The sequence below is a fragment of the Symphodus melops genome, assembly GCF_947650265.1.
Source record: "Symphodus melops genome assembly, chromosome: 9".
Classification (NCBI taxonomy): domain Eukaryota; kingdom Metazoa; phylum Chordata; class Actinopteri; order Labriformes; family Labridae; genus Symphodus; species Symphodus melops.
The window spans coordinates 18,460,319-18,476,806 of NC_136699.1; the positions used below are offsets into that span (position 1 = coordinate 18,460,319).

Sequence of the window (16,488 nt, forward strand, 5' to 3'; positions counted from 1 at the left end):
CCATAACAACGCCTGGTTTTCAAGTTATTTCTTCACCAAAATACCTGTCACGTCTTAGTTGTCTGATTTGTATAAACAGATTATTATACCCTCTTTATGTCCTGTAAGGCAGCTTGTGATCCCCAAAATAAAGAGGCCATAGACTTGGGACAGACACTGTCGCTGAATGTGGTTAAGGCATATCATGAAGAGTGAGTGAGCCCACTGCTTTGGGAACCACTGCTGTAAAAGGCAGTATTTCCCTCAAACTCAGGTACAAGAACCCCAAAGGGTACTTCTACGTAAAGTTTGGGTACAGCTGATTGATTTTACATCATTTTTCAAAAGATATCAGTCAGGTGAAATCCTTAATATTGATATTATAAATTCAGCAAACAAAAGTGATGCAAGTTGTCAAGCTATATTTTTCTATTTAAACAAGTGTTTGGGTTGTTTTCTTTGAAGACAAAGCTATAGTTTCAGGATTGAAGAAGCATCTACAATGAAGTCAGTATCTGGAGGAACATGTTCTAATGCTCGTCTTAAAAATCAGCCAACTATTGAATGAACCGTGTGCACGACATGAAGTCTTTTTCAGTCATTGTTTGTTTTTTGTTTTTTTTAAGAATTCAGACTCGCTGGCATATTGCTGTCTTGCGTCTCTCCTTGAAGGCTTTTGCTTTCGACCAAAAGTATTTTGGGATGGTCAGGAGAGACTTTACTTGGCAGAAAATTGTGTACAATAGTGAAAAAACCTTGACTGGAGTTTGCCCACAGATGAACAAGCTGTGATTCCACAGACTTTATGATCATCCAACAATAAGATGGATACATTTAGACTTCTTTTTTATTCTTTTATAGTTTTTGTTTTAAGTATTTCTTCTTCAGTTTGTGTCATGTCAGTTTTTTCATCCATTAGTCTGTTGATGTGCTCGATGCTTTGGTCAGAATGGTTCCTCGTTTCCTTCTTCTCTTCAACACTTAAATCCCTTCATCGTTCGTCTGTTTCCCTCTGAGCTCAGGACGAGGCTCATTTCACACCGCCTCGCTTCAGTCCAACTTCCTCGAGCCAAGACTGTTGGTTTAAGAAGACCGTTTTAGGTACAAAATAAAAAAAGACTGCAAGAGGAAGAAAAGGGATCATAAAATCTCCTTTCTTTAGTTTCACTTCCTTCCTTCCTCTGCGTCTTAGTTCACCAATAAATATAGCAGCCCATTAATGCCACCAGAGAGAATGAGGGGCCTCATTAGAACCGGTAACAGCGACTGTTTAACTGATACTCCAGGAACACAGGCGGTAAACGCTCTGCTGCTTGGAAAGCACAAGACTGAAAGGCTGCATCTTTTGCTGGCTTTCCTTTCAGAGAAACCTGAGACAGGCAGGCAGAGCGGGGATTGCTTCACATGCAGCTGAGATATGATAAAGAAGCACACTCATCATTGGTAGACAGAGTGTGATCATCAAAGACGCCTTATTTCCTGCAGATCACGCTCAATTATCGGATTTATAAAATGGCAGAGCGGAATGATATGACACACGCAAACACACACCCTGGGTGTGTTGAGCTGAATCACACACACATATATATATATATATAAATAGAAACTCTCTAATGGTGTGTGTGAGGTGACAGGACCGGGCCACGCCCCAGCTGTGCATACATGTGAGAAACATCAGGAGTGTGAAGTGGGCTGGAGTAACGGACACAGTGACATCATACTGCATCATTTCATGTGTCTTCTTTCACCTGCACCACGTGTGTTCGGATGTGTTCCCTCAGGGCGCTCTGAGTGTCCAAGGACATGTGTCACACTCTTGTGTCCTTCACTTTACATGGCCACCTACTTCCTTCTGTCTCTGCGTACTGAACACACACACACACACACACACACACACACACACACACTGTTTCTCATGTGAGAGACCTACAGGGATCTTTGCTCTAATTGTGGTATGCAGGAGGATGGGTGGTGGCTCACTTGTGACCGTTGAGAGCCGGTGACACCACTACAGGCTATGCAATGATGTCTGAACACAATCAGGGGCCATTGGCGGTCAGCTAATATACAGTCAAAAGCATAAGGAGGTAATGACCTACTCAGGGTAGGGGCGAAATTTTTCGATTAGCCCACACTGTGTGTAACTGTTTATGATGATAATTTATGTTCAGTCACACCTCTCCTCTCTTCTTCTTTTTACTCCCAGGCTGGAGGAAAACACTACCATCCCACCTGCGCTCGATGCTCCCGCTGTAATCTCATGTTCAAAGAGGGAGAGGAGATGTATCTGACAGGTGAATCTTAATGCTAATACATCATTTCACAAACACACACACACATCTATCTATCTCTCTCTCTCTCTCTCTCTATCTCTCTCTCTCTCTCTCTCTCTCTCTCTCTCTCTCTCTCTCATCTCTCTCTCTCTCTCTCTCTCTCTCTCTCTCTCTCTCTCTCTCCTCTCTCTCTCTCTCTCTCTCTCTCTCTCTCTCTCTGTCTCTCTCTCTCTCTCTGTCCATCCACCTACCTACCTATCCTATCATCTGTCTTCTCTGGCTCTTCCTCAGGAGGTGAGGTGTGGCACCCATTATGCAAGCAGGCAGCGAGGGCAGAGAGGAGACTCAGGGTGAGCCAAAGTTTGAAATGAAAATGTCGAAAGAAAATGATGTGATTTCTCACCTCTGCTTGTCGCTTTGTTCTGTGTTTGTGCCTCACAGCACAGACGCCTGTCAGAGGCCTCCATCTCTCCGCCCGGCTCCTCCATCGGCTCTCCCAATAGAGTTATATGTGTAAGTATAACTTTGAGGTCTTTGTGTCACTTTAAGCTGCCACTAGCACAAATGTGCCACAGAGACACGGCTGCTACACAAGCACTCCCCAAAAGCTTGAATGACTTAGAAGCACCAGAGAGAGAGAGAGAGAGAGGCTGCTCACTCCCTTTGAATGTTCACTTGTCTGTGTCCTAACATCGGTTGTCGTCATTGATGCAGCAGGAGATGTGAGGATATTATCTTGCTGTTAAAAACACATTATAATATGAGTCTTTTACATCTGGGCTAAAAAGCTCAAGTCATCAGTTCTCAGAATTTACCCATACGGTGGTTTGCAAATCAACGTCAAAGTCACAGTTTAAAACTAATGAAAATCAGAGAGGAACAGAAGCACAGAAATCAGCGTCAGACGAGTTCTCGGCCTTGATTGTTAGCTGACTTTTTATTGGCTTAATTAAAAGTTTCAACGTTTTGGTTATGATTTGGTGATCATTAGAATGTTGTTTTAAATGTGGATAATTTGACACAGTATTTAGAAGCTGTAGGATAATCCTGAACACAACACTGACTTGATATCAGCATATTGTGGATGAAGTTGTGAGAAAAGCTCACTACCTTGTGTGTGAATGTGGACTCAAATACACTACACTACACTACACAGTATAACATTCAGCTTAGCAAGCACCCATCATAAATCACAAATAGACGAAATACTGTCCTCAGGAATCACAAGGAATCAATAAAACATTTTAAAAAATGTTCCTGCACTAGCCCAACACAGTCTGACTTCAGGATGAACTTCCTCTGGGTTTTGTCCCGGGGCTTTTTACTTTTATAATTCTCTCTTTATAGTTGGAATTTTGCTGCTGTGTGATGCACAGGTATCACTTTAAATTATGAAGCAATGATATTAAAGGCTATATACAGAAACAGTGTACCATTTACTGTCTCTTAACTCGTGATAAATCTACGCGTACAAAAAAAACAAACAAGATATCTCAAAAGTATGTAAAATATTATAGCCACATGAATCCAGTTTTAATCAACAGACACAAATCAACAAATCATGTCTTCTTAGCTTGTGATTGAAATTCACATATACAAACAAAAAAAAAATCTCTTCCCACTGGTTAAGTTGGATACAAAGTTTATGGGAAGGTAGCCACATTTTAAAGTTGGTCCAGTTCCTTTTAAAGAAGGAGACTTTGGCTTGATTTGGAACCATGTTGCTTGGCAGTGTGCTGAGTGTTGCTGCATGCTGGCTGTATTAGCATGTCAAAGGTTGTCTGCATGCAATCAGGAGTCAGCGCTCCCTGCTCAGCCCTTGCCCTGCTCCGCTCTCGTCTCATAATCAATGACCTTTCTGTTTAAGGTGATGGATGAGGCAGAAATGCAGTGTAAGCACGCTTCTCGTCCATACTGTCTTCTCTCTCTCTCTCTCTCTCTCTCTCTCTCTCTCTCTCTCTCTCTCTCTCTCTCTCTCTCTCTCTCTCTCTCTCTCTCTCTCTCTCTCTCTCTCTCTCTCTCTCTCTCTCTCTCTCTCTCTCTCTCTCTCTCTCTCTCTCTCTCTCTCTCTCTCTCTCTCTCTCTCTCTCTAGCTCCTCTGCTCTCTTTCTCACACAAGCTGAGCTCCTGAAGGTCAACAACTTTCACCGCTGTCAGGTTGTGCGGTGTACATGTGTACTTTTGACGAGCACACACACACACACAAGAATGTGTCATGCAGGCTTGTGTGTGCTTCATCAGCTTTTTCTCACCCTCTCACCACTGCATGTTCTGCTTCGCTCTTTCTGGTGGAGTTTTACATTCTCTGTTTTTTACCGTGCATCGTCCATGTGGTTGATGTAAGGTCTTGTTGCTGTTGTCTTTGGTGGGTGTATGTGTGTGTCCTCTCTCCAGGCCAGAGTGAAGAATGAGATCCTAGATTATAAGGACCTAGCTGCCCTGCCAAAGGTCAAGGCCATATACGAGGTCCAGCAGCCAGATCTCATATCCTCCTCATACCAGCCGTACCACAGATACACCTCTGATGACAGGCTAGACTTTTACAGCTATGGGGAGGTACTATTGCTACACACTCCAGGCCAGACTGAGGATTGAACTCATCGTTTACGTCACACTTTGTTAAGGTTTTTAGATGGAGCAGTACAGACATGAAATGCGTTTTGTCAACTTTATCACTTTGTAGTTGTAGGATTATTTTGATTTTCAAAATATGAAGGAATGAATAGCTCTTGAAATAGTATTAAAATACTGTCACTTTTAAAAAGATAGTCGCAACATAAAGAGGCTGTGCTGAATCATTTTATATTCATTTTTTTAAACTGAAGGCATAAGAGCACTTTTTTTAACTTAAACACTTTTTCCTCTTAGTTTTAGGTTGCGATTATTTTAAAGGTCACATATCATGTAAAAAACACCATATTTTTACATACACATATGAGAAATCTTGTCCTTTTCGTCTTTTGCTGGCTGCTCAATAAGGCAGTTTTCCCATCATAACATCACAGAGGGCCGTAACCCCTCCCCAAGGTGGCTGACATGCCCACATCTAAGTGTTTACTCTGCCCTCCGAGTCTGCCTTCTCAATGTACATAAAAGGGAATGGTGCAAGAAAGCCTAGTCACATGCCCTTCTAGGGAGGGGTGGGGTCAGACACAGCTCATTTCCATTTAAAGCTACAGACACAGTAACAGCCTGTTCTGAGCTGTGCTGAAATAGAGGGGTTCATTGGCATGATGAAATACAGGATCAGAGGGAATTTGGAGTAAGAAACTCCTCAGCCATGTTTTGGGGACATTTTGGTATAATATGTGACCTTTAAACCAAATGTATTTTAAAAGTTGTCTTCAACATAATTATGTCTGGTATAGGGAGTAGATTTCCCCATGAAGGAAACCCCCACATCTCCTTGAGAGATTAATCAGAGCATAGATTATTTTCTTACCTTGTGTTTCTGAATATCTATGAGGTTTGACATACTGCTGGCTCTTTCTTTCTTTGTTAGAGTACATATAATGACTCTTCTATCTTTTCTGATTCTCCAGTCACTTGGGACACTTTCCCCTTATTCTCAGGTGAGCACTCCGCTTCCCCTAAGTAGAGATTTTAGGACATGTTAAAACAAGTCAGTATTTGTCATTTTGGCCTGTCACTAAGGTGTTTTGCTCTCTTATTCTTTCATCTAAAACTCTCTCCATTGTGTTTTTCAGGACTACGACAGCCTGGACATGAAGCACAGGCGATGCTCTAGCCCAGGTTTTATTGACTCGCCCACATATAGTCGTCAAGGCATGTCTCCCATAATGCCTCGCTCTCCTCAGCACTTTGGCTACCCTGGTGAGTCAAATGGTAATAAATCTCTGCTTATAACCGCAGCTTAACTTTAGTTTAAAGCTGTGCTTAATGTGAAATGCACTTTAAACATATTGTTATTTTTTTTTATGTATGGAGTTATTCTTCTGAACATGATTTAGAGGAATAGCTTCTTTCTTTACACATACCTATTTGTTCTCTTACTGATAATGAGATAAGAAGAGTAATACCTCTCTCACAGGGCTCTGCTCAGTCTAAAGATAACATCAGAAGCCGTTAGCTTATTGTAGCATAAGAAGCTAGCCTGGCTCTGCACAAAGGTAACTAAATCCACTAATGTTGTTAAGCTCCACGAAAGCCTTTTACTCACTGTAAGGTTAACAAGCAAACAGTAGAGAGTTAAATGAGTCAAACATTCTGGCCAATACATATAACATTATAAACAACTGTATAATCATCTTTAATCATTATTTTTCATACTAATAAAACCATCAAGCAAGCTAAAAGTCTGAAAGTGCTGAAAGGCAGATTTTAATATTTTAATATTAAAATCTGCTGCTTCCCCTTTTCTGTTGTCTTATGCTAAGCTAAGCTAACATGCTTCTGTTTGAAGCATCGATTTTCTTTTTCCTTTACTCTCAAAAAGGAAACAAAAATGCATACCAACATCTCCCAAAATGTCAAGCTGTCCCTTCAAAAATGGTCATATTGCTTGTCATTTCCATTTGTTCATCATCACCGTTCATATATATGAACTAACATGCTATCCTAGAATATCAGTGATCAGATAAGTTTGACAGGTTCGCAACCTTAGACCTGGATGTCACTCCCAGCTCTCCAGAATAGTTGTTCTGTAATCTTATGTTGCATTCATCTCATGTAACTCTTGCACATGTGCACTGACACTGAAACTACTGTGATAAGACCACAAGTGAACCATCTTTGTCATCACACAAGTGGAAAAGTTATCCTACTTTGTTATTAGAAAGAGTGTTTTCATCTGCATGGATGACACTTGCCTTGAAGCCTTCCTTCATGTTCATGTTTCCTTTGCTGTGATTGGCTGTGGCTGGCTGCAGGCTCTGAGAGTGGCAGGAGTTCTCCTTATTACGGCCAAGAGGGGCGGTCAAGCACACCCACCACAAACCAGCCCCCTAAACATTTTCATGTACCAGGTAGGACTCTTCATCTCCTCATCCCTCTTTTCATTATCGCATTGTTTTGTTTTTGTTTTTTTTGTTTTGTTTATTTATTTATTTATTTTTTTTTGGGGGGGGGGGGCGTTATGCCATGGGGAGGAATTCATTCACCATTATCCACTAACACTGATCATTTAGAAAGGTCATATTGTTTCTGGGAATGAGGGTGTGTGAAAATGTGACACAGTCGTATTTTTATACCAAACATATTTGCTCTGGCATACTTCCCCACTATGTTACACTTGTGCCATTATTTTATTTTTTCAAACTCCACCTTCTCCCTTGCGAGAATCCCAACAGACTCTCTCCCGCTTTACTTTCACTTCTCCGCTTTTCACATCTCCATTTCCTCTTTCTCTCCTCAGCCACAGGGGACCCCAACATCTACAGGAAGCCTCCCATCTATACGCGAGCGGGTACAGTGCAGTTAGCCCCGCCTTAGCCTGCCCGTCCTCTTGTCAGTGTAGTCATGCTGTGCTTGAATACTTGATGTAGATGGTTTTTTACTGCCCTCTATTGATGTATTACATCAGTCCCTTGTGATTTAATAGTATTGATGTTCCAATCATCATGAAATTGAAACCATCAACTGCAAAACAAGATAGATGGAAAGGATTCAGTCTGTGCTCCAAAATGTATTAAGTAACGAGGGTCTGACTTGTACAACTCTTTTCAAACTGTATTAGTTAGCTGCTGAATGCAAGAGTAAAAACGTTAAAAGTGCACATGGTCTGGTTCTGCATGCAGCTCCAGCAGCACAACAGGTTTTTGTAAGTGTGTGGGGTGGGAGTAGCATGAGTTAGATACAGGGTGCTCATGTGTGACGAGTGTTATGTACACGGAGCGATCACAGGAAAACACAGTCTTATGACTTGAGTTTATATTTTCCGTGGAGTCAACTTTGCCGTCTTAACCAGCAGTCAGTGTGATTTAAAGCCATGTAACTCTAATTGTTTTGACTGTGGAGACAGCAGTGTGATTACTTTTTTTGGGTGAAAACAGAGCGAGTGTGTGACTGAGGAAGTCTGATTTCTTAATTTGGATTTATGATGTTGTGCTGTGGAATAGCACAGCACTGTGGTTCAGACGAGATGCTATTTTTGCCTTTTACCAACTCATTAAACTTAGATGCACTTCAGCCATCTGGATAGCGTGCTCCAGTGTAAACATTCATAAGAAAAAGATTCACTATCCCCTTGTCAAATTGGAGTCTGAAAGGCCTTTCAACTGAGAGTCACAAGACCTAAGATCTCTTGATGGAGGATAGTATATCTTGATTGTTGTCCTGCATGTTCCTTTGTACTGTATGTGTGTGTATTTGTGGGTAGTTTGTCCATTAGTGTCTACCTATGACATAAACTTTAACTCTCACTCTTCAGTGTTTCTCAGATATAATTAGTACATCACTGGCCATTTTGTTTTTCCATAAACAGTCACTGGATGTAAAGATCGCTCATTCAAAAACATTTAAGATGACCTCGTTACAATGCTAACATTCAGCGTGCGCTTCACCATCAGCCACATTGGGCCTTCTCCTTCGTGACGTCTTCCTGAACAGCTGTTGATGGTCATTTTCTCTGGTTTCAGCACTAAGCAGGATTGATGTCATTCCAAAGCCACATGTGAAATTGTGCTGCTGGACACAATACAGGCCTTTTATGTACTATTCAGCGATCAAGTTTGCTACTTGTACAGAACAGAGAATATGTAAGAGGCTTCGTTTTTGGTTCTGTCCCTGTTCTCTGTATGGGTAGCAAAGCTCTCACATTGTTACAGTTTCCTTGACACAGGCCCAATAATGTCTCCCTTTTCTTTTCACCTCTTTCTTATCGCATCCAATCACTTTATTCACTTCCCTGCACCGCCTGCACCACTTTCCCTGATGACCTTGCTTCTGTAAGTATCTCCCTCCTCTCCTTATTTCACTCACTATTGGCAGATATATATATATTATGTGTATGTCTGTGCATGTCAATACTGGACATCCAAACTTCCTCCGACAGAAGTTGAGAGTGTAGCATCTGGCCGTGTCGTCTCGCTCTTAGTGTGTGTCACAAAGGCGAGAATGTCTGCAAAGGAGTCATGTGTCATGTATATAGGAATTCAATGGATCATGGATTTGGGCTGGCATTGCTAATGGCTAACAGAGTGAAGAGCGATCTATCTGACATTATGCTGCATGTCACCCCATTGACTTCCATCGACTGTGCTTTAGTGCAGAGTGGCATCAATATCACCGCCTCGCGACTCGTGAAGCGGCTGCGTGCCCCGGGCGAAGCAGTAACTGAACTCACTTTGATGCTGGTTATTTTCATGCTGTTGGCTGAAATATTGATTTCCTCTGACAGGAATGGTGTATATGATGACTCTGTAGCGTAAATGTTCTCTCTCGCTGTTCATCTTTGTGAGATTCATTAACACATTTTCCTCCAGAGCACACCGCAGTGCCATGTCTTATAGGGATAGTTCAAGAAATACATTTTTTGACTGTCTTGTCAAGAGCTGTACAAGAACCTAACCCGAAAACCTTTCTGATAGGCCTATGAGTTTTTTCTATTTAAAGGTAGAGCTTGAGGGGAATAAGCGTAGCTAGCCTAGCTCTGCTGAATGCAAACACAAACCAGCAGCTTTGAAGCTGTCTTTTTAAAATCTCATATGTTTTATGTCCCTTCAAGAACTGAACAAAGTGAATAATCATCCGCAGGGAGCTCTTTTAAATGTACAAGAATAAGTCCAAGTGAAACCTGAATAAAGCAGATCAGAATAAGATTATAGTTTGGTGTCACTCTCAGATTTGTTCATGGAATGTGAGACTGAGACATGGGGAACAGGGAAACAATTAGCTTAGCACTGTCCAAAATTTTAAACACATCTGCCTACCATCACCTCTAAGGTCGACAATTAACATTATAGCTTGTTTTGTTTAGCTCCTAGTCATTAACAATTTTTTTTAATGCAGATTAAGCGCATCAGTATCAAAGTATTGACTTGTCAGCTTATAGGTGCTGGCATTTTTATTTTATATTGTTGTATTATTATTATTTTATATTTATTTTTTTATATTTGTTTTGTCCTTTAACAGAAGCGGACTATTTTCCCATTTGATGCTAAACTAAGCTTAGCTAAGCAATTTGTGGTTTTAGCTTGAAATGTATTTACACATGTTTCGGACAGGATCACTCAAAGAGATGTAAGGTGCAACTTTGTCCACAGTGGATCGCCACAATTGACACAAACTGCAAGTTCCTCAGCTTAAAGAGCAGCTTTAAACGCACAGAATGTAAAACCCACCGCAAGGGGGGCTCTCAATCAAACAATAACAAAAGATGGCATCAAGGCCAGCTGGGAATCACGGGAGTTATGCTTCTGCTACTCTCAGGATTATCATTTAAACGGAGAACTCAGTTACCTATAGTTCTGTCTGTTGTTCTTCTCTGTCCTAACTTCATACATGTCTTCACAGATATTCATGTGGACGCAGCAACCAAAAGCAGAACCAGCGAGGACATCCTCAGATCTTCCAGACTGTCCACTTACTCTCCTGAGCCATACTCCCAGTCGGAGTCGGACTACTACCCCTACACCAGCTCCCCCAGGAGTAAGAAGCTGAGTCATTTAGCTGGATCTGGTTTAGCAAGCTGCAAGCAAGCTAAAATGTTTCCATTTTTGGCTGCATGAAATTCATACATACTCTAGAAGTACAGCATAAAGCTCATTTTAACATTTTTATTCACTCACCCACCCGTTATAAAATATTTTGTAAGTCTGTTTTGTCATATTTATTCACACACCCACTCCCATATTGTGTTTCTCTCTGAGATCATAAAACTTCAAGCTCGAAATATTCATACATGAAAATGTCTTTTATCTGTTTTCTTTCTCAGCCTATCGGGTTCAGAGAAGACGCTTCTCGACAGGAGGAGATGAAGAGACTTGGAGTCACGGTCTTCAAAGAGTAAGAGCGTCATTATTTTTCATTTTCTTTTTTCAACATCTGGCTGAAGAAAGTCAGCGACTAAGAAACATCCATAAATAATGCACTTCTTACGGTGACGATGCTTATTTTAACTACCTTGTACTTGTTTGTTTCTTCCACCGTCTTGTATTCACTGTACATTTAATTGTCAGTTCTCCCTGATGACTCCTCTCCCCTGCTTAGATTGGGAGTGGCATCGGGAGGATGATCCTGAAGGAGGAGATGAAAGCCAGATCTGGTTCCTATGACAACGACCCCTGGGGCAGTGCAAGGAATTCTCGTAGTGGGAGCAAGGAAACACTCAACACTACGGGCTACGGCACCACTGCGTACAACAACACTGTCAATGGCTGTAAGGATCCACCCCGCCCCCCTTTGCATCCCCCTCTTTGTCTCTTATTCTAAAAGCATACAAGCAGACATGCCTTTGCCCCTCCCAGTGGGATCACATGTGTTGCCATCAGGCCTTTTTTATGGGCCTCAATATCTGCTGTCATCAGAGTTTGGGGCCAGGGCAGTGAGGCTGTGGCTGCAGGTCAGGGGAGGTCATGGCTGCTGTAGGTGAGGCAGTTGATTGAGATGGAAAGATGCTAAGATTGCTCAACAGCTGCTGTGGTAACTGTCATCATAGGTCAGCAGATGTAGCCTGTCACTGATGGCGGCGTATCTTATCACACCGATTCTAACCAGTAGTGCAGAAGTGTCAGACGCGTTGAAGCTGGACCTGAAGCTACCAGGATTGCTTTTGTTTCTAAGGACCGACCTTCACTTCTCACACATTAAATCCAGAGTTTTATTTTAGCCCATGACATTTATACACCAGCCTATCTTCATCGCTACTCGACAGCTCTCTCGTCTTTCCCCGTACTTGCTTCATCTTTTTGCCATCTTCTATTTCAGTTTTCCTCCTTATTATCATTTTTTCTCTTTCCTAATAACCTTCCCAATATTGTGCACTGGTAACACTCCATGTCTCTATCTTTCCATCCAACTATCTGTGTAACTATCTCGCTCTCATGCTCACACAGCTGGTGTCCCATATCCTGGTTTATTTATGAGCAGTAAGATCTCTCATTAATGCGGCTTCTCGGAGGGGAGGGGACAAAACTGAACAGGACTCTGTTGGCTACAGTTGAAAAGCAACAGAGGCAGTGTTGTGTGATGTTGGCGTATGCAGTGTGTCTTTGTATGTTGCTGTTTTTTTACACCCTCTACCCCCCACCCCCCCACCCCCCCACCCCACCCCTTGAACCAGTCCTGCCTGGCCTCTTTCTGCCTTCTTGTCCATTTGATGTTTTTTGTGTGCCTCCCAGGGCTTGATAGTTACCCAACATGCTCCTTCTCCTTTTCTTTCTTTTTTTTTTATTTCTGCGTCTAACTAGACAGATGGCTGTCAAATCTCTGCTGTGATTTTCCTGGAATATATATATATATATTTTTTTTTTACAAGTATAACCAAACTTCAATGCAGTAGGAGCAGGAAGCTTCAAAATGTTTGCAGTATATCTATCCTCACAATAAAAAGATATCATTGTGTTTGTTTCACAGCTCCCAGATCCCAGTACAGTGCTGATAGTGGTGAGTTTTGATCATATATTTTTAAATTGCTTCAGTTTAATGTAAACCAGCACTGTTGATGTGTGTGTATTTATATTCAGCTTTGATGCTGTCATTAGTCCATTAATGATGTCTTTATATTTCAATGACCTTACCTCAACCAAACACTTATGTTACTGTATGTGCACACATCTGGAACTTTACAAATGTTTTGGCTAGTCATCAGCGCCATCTTCTGGCACAGACCTGACACTGCTTTCAATGTGTCAAAAGGCATTAATCATTTTGGAAATGAATGCAACCATTTTTTTTTTTTTTTACTTCTCTCCCGCTTCTTTTTAAAGACTTTGTTTGTAAATCAGCGTCACTACCAGGATATGGACGCAATGGCATCCAAAGGGTGAGACAGACTGACATTCACTTTATGAAACTTTAGAATCACAGTTTTTTTCTGGCCTATTAACTTCATAAATTGGCTTAGGCTATAAATCCGTGGAAGGATTTGATTTGCTGATGTAGTAATTGTCTCTCTCTACATCTGCAGCCTCAGAGTGCAGACTGCTACCAGTACCGCTATGACAGCAGCACTGAGGTCAACTGGGGAAGCAGAGGTAATTTAATTCAAATTTAATCACACACTCATTAGATTCAAGCAATTATTTTAACGTTTTTTTGTTCTGTTCTTTTTTACCACTGTACTGACCTAAATCTATTTTTGTCCTCCCAGCAGAATACAAGGTAAGGTGCTTAAGTCATTATTTAAAACAATTCTTTTCATTTCATTTGAGATAGATGGTAATCCCAGTGTTATTGTACAGACAAGTCTAAAGGTTAAAACATCAGGGCTGCTTTTCCTTCTGTGCAGGTTTATCCATATGAAGAGCTCATTGTCACCACAAGAGGTCGCAACAGGGTGCCCAAAGATGTCGACAGAGCAAGACTGGAGGTAAACATGAATGGGGCTTTAAAGTGAACATGTGGGGTAGAAGTTGCCCTTTGTCCCATCGTTTTAGAACAGCAGATTACTGCTCATCTTTGTGAAACGTTCTTATTTGAAGTTTCAATTGAAACTTTGCAGTGCAATTGAAGTCAATTCATTGTCCCTGAACTGAGGAATTTATTTATTAATTTATTTTTAAATTGATTATTCATTCTGTTATTTCTAAAGGTAAACTATATTCGCCTTAAGATTTTAGAACAACTGAGAGTAGGGACTTATTTACAGTATATGAACCATATCATTACTGTCTTGATGGCCTGAATGACATTTAAGGCTTATTGTAAATAGAATATTTGAAGATTGTGAGTCGCTTTTCGTTGCTATATATGTATGTGATAACTGTTTGTCTTGTTTTTATCCTTGTGTTCACAGCGTCACCTGTCCCCAGAGGAGTTTGTACAAGTGTTTGGCATGACCATAGAGGATTTTGACCGGCTGGCACTGTGGAAGAGAAATGAGCTCAAGAAACAAGCCAGACTGTTTTAAAAAAAAAAAAAAAAATGACAGACAATTGTTGAATCCTGCCACATCCTTACTGACTGTAGGAGGAGAGAGCTGGGAAGACTGTGCTACAGTTTCACTGCCATGGCTGAGAATCTGTTCTATATCTCCTTAAAAAACAAACCAAATTCTGGTCACGGTGTGGACCCTTAAGATTCAGAAGAAGGCTGCAGAGATATTATGCACGGATATGACAGACTGATCAGCTGTTCCATGGTTGTTGTTGCAACTGTGGACATGGGTTTGAGTGGCGTTTAAGCAATAGACTGTAGTACTGTAGTGCTGTGCTTTTCTTTAGCCTGACAGATGGAGGAAGGCCTGAAGGCAGGTTGGTGCACTGTTGGTTTGTGACCGGAGCCACAGTACTAATATACTTAGAGGAGGTTTTTTTGGCTTTGCCTTATTTGTTATGCTCTCTGAGTTATGTGTGCAGCACCAGCATTCTGAATGAGTAGAATGTAGACAGTGTATCATTTTTGACACTTTATGGGTGTGAACGATTAAATGGGAAGAATGATTGAGCATACAGCACCCCTTTGCTTTGGTTCATAATGTTACTTTTTTTTTTTTTTTCTTACTGTTTTTTCTCTCTCACAAACACTGCTGTGTCCCTCTTGTTTACACCAATTGATACATAATGGAAACAGGAAACAGTCTGAGGTGGGCTCAACTTTTTCAAATGTATGTAATACCTTTTTTGCTTTGTGTGCAAATGAAAACCAAAGTCAGAATGCAAATATAGCATACAGATGAGCAGATCACATCCATGTAATGTTCTGGTTGAATAATTTAAGGTCACCAATATGTAGGCCTACAGTTCACTGTGCAGCTGTAGGCTAACCCTAAATACTGTGCAATTCAGTAGATTAATAAAATAGATAAAATAGACAATTAAGTCATGTTTTCCAGCCCATTGCAATAGAATGATGACTAAATGTTTTAGTATGTGAACCATAGTCATCCATCAATTTCAAACATGCATCATTATTTATAGCCTAGACTTTTCTTTGAGATTAACCCAATATTTTGGAGCTCAAGAGAGTATTCACTCACAATGAAATGCTTTGCAAGGATTTGCCACGCTGACAAAGATCCAGGGTTGTTGAAGACTTTACTTCTTTTAAATATTGTTATTTTTGATTTTGTCACAAAAAATAAACTTATAAACATTTTTTGTTTTTTACTCTTTTTTTAATGTTTGTAACTATATTCAATGCTTTTGATATTATTTGTGTCAAAATCTACAGTCTATGGTCAAAATATGATAAATTGGCAAGAAGTCTAGCTTGTGTAAGCCAATACAGAGGGTACTGGATCTTTAAGCATTAGGTTTAAAGAAGAAGAGATTGTTTAAAGGCAACAAAATACATTGTCGGCACCTAGAAGTCTGTTACTGACAATACTACCAAGTTGCTTTGCTCTTACAGATATTTTGTGTAAAGGTGAGAACCACAGCCTAGGTCTGTATGGTGAAAACATTTTTTTCCCCATGTCATAACTTTTGATAAACAAGCAGTGCCGACCTTAAACCTTCTGACTCCCTTAAAACAGCATTTTTTGTTTGTTTCCAATTCTCTTGTCTATTTCTTTGCCAAAATTAAGATGATACATTTCACATAGTGGTGTTAGTGTGCCTCTGTCTTATTTCCACACAAAAATATGCACACAAACTGCAGAGCTGTAAACATGGTTGACACATATTTCACAAAACAACTCCAGTCCATGGTATTTCGCTTTTATCCTTTACTGAAAGTGTTCTTGTTTTTACATACACATCCAAAGTTACAAAGCAAAATAAAACAAACTGTAAAGCAAAAGTCAAGCGTGCTACCATGACAATGGATTGGAATGAAACAACCAAGCAGACACAGGGAGCGAGCAGCAACCAATCAGCGGCTAGAATCAATTAAGCATGCTGCACAGGCATGAACAACAAAAATCAAAGCACACAATAGATTATGAATATACACGGATTTCCTTAGCTCGTGCATATACATAATATGCACGAGATTTGGGAAAACTGCAATTCTATGATTTCGTTTCATTGAACATGTTTGTATCGTTGTTTCGCATTTCCCCCTCATAGGCTAATAAGCAAGCAGCGGGCTAAAATGCTCATATTTTAACACCGCCTACAGACCCAGGTCCACACCATGCAGTAGATTGTAATCTACACAAGTCAAAACTAGAATC

General features: G+C 40.7%; 1 protein-coding gene across 1 annotated transcript in view; it reads left to right on the top strand.

The window, feature by feature from the left end:
• ablim3 (actin binding LIM protein family, member 3) overlaps positions 1-15,467 on the top strand; it is a 44,329-nt gene extending 28,862 nt beyond the window's left edge. The window contains 17 exon segments of the mRNA XM_079352227.1: positions 2,186-2,273; positions 2,544-2,602; positions 2,694-2,765; positions 4,647-4,808; positions 5,795-5,824; positions 5,960-6,086; positions 7,142-7,237; positions 7,627-7,677; positions 10,743-10,859; positions 11,146-11,216; positions 11,421-11,589; positions 12,786-12,815; positions 13,139-13,194; positions 13,339-13,405; positions 13,522-13,532; positions 13,660-13,740; positions 14,167-15,467. Coding sequence (XP_079208353.1) covers positions 2,186-2,273; positions 2,544-2,602; positions 2,694-2,765; positions 4,647-4,808; positions 5,795-5,824; positions 5,960-6,086; positions 7,142-7,237; positions 7,627-7,677; positions 10,743-10,859; positions 11,146-11,216; positions 11,421-11,589; positions 12,786-12,815; positions 13,139-13,194; positions 13,339-13,405; positions 13,522-13,532; positions 13,660-13,740; positions 14,167-14,280 — 1,401 coding nt within the window. The 3' untranslated portion in view covers positions 14,281-15,467.
• The last annotated feature ends 1,021 nt before the right edge of the window (positions 15,468-16,488 follow it).